Source organism: Nannochloropsis gaditana, assembly GCF_000240725.1.
Source record: "Nannochloropsis gaditana CCMP526 unplaced genomic scaffold scaffold1259, whole genome shotgun sequence".
NCBI lineage: Eukaryota > Eustigmatophyceae > Eustigmatales > Monodopsidaceae > Microchloropsis > Microchloropsis gaditana.
In genome coordinates, this window is record NW_005802694.1 from 3,772 (window position 1) to 4,405 (window position 634).

The 634-nt window shown below is 61.7% G+C and overlaps 1 protein-coding gene across 1 annotated transcript; it reads left to right on the top strand.

Annotated features, from left to right (window-relative positions):
* Positions 1-28: 28 nt before the first annotated feature.
* On the top strand, positions 29-632 carry NGA_0730400 (acetyl-coenzyme a transporter 1; the record flags this gene model as incomplete). Its single annotated transcript, XM_005852420.1, has 2 exons — positions 29-139; positions 360-632. Coding segments are annotated over 2 exons (384 nt in total), but the record flags the coding sequence as incomplete, so codon positions are not given.
* Between the last annotated feature and the right edge of the window lie 2 nt (positions 633-634).

Below are 634 nucleotides of genomic sequence, written 5' to 3' on the forward strand. Positions count from 1 at the left end.
CTTCTTCTGGGGCTGGGTCTTCCTCAGCACCACCCTCCTCGTGGCCCTCAAGCCGGAGGAGCGGAAGCGAGAGGAGGAGCCCACCGCCCTCACCCCGAGCGTCTCCAAGACCTACCAGCAGCTATGGCGTATCCTCAAGGTACCCTCTTTTTCTTGCAGCGCCTGCCTGAACGTGTCCGCTTGCTCTTCCTTCCCTTGGCGGTCCACGCTCCTTTTCCCGGGCAGTCGCTTTTGTCGACCTTGGTTTACACGGCTTTTTGTTTCTTTCGAGCCCCGCATCCTCTTTCCCATGCTCCCATCCATCCCCTCACGTGTTTCCTGCCCAACTCTTTCGTCCCTGCAAACGAACCCCCCCCTAGCTCCCTCCCGTGCGCTCCATGTGCCTGGTGCTCCTGACCGTCAAGGCGGGCTTCGCCGTCACGGACGCCGCCACCAACCTGAAGTTGATCGAGTACGGGATGCCCAAGGAGGAGATTGCCCTCATGTCTCCGCTCCTCATCCTCACGGGTAGGGCGCCATACCCCCCTCACCCCACCCTTCCTGCCCTTCCCTTTCTTTCTCTTTCCCCTCCCTCCTTTCCGCCTTCTCCTCCCCCTCCTCTTCTTGACCCTTCTCCTTCCCCCCCCCCATCCCC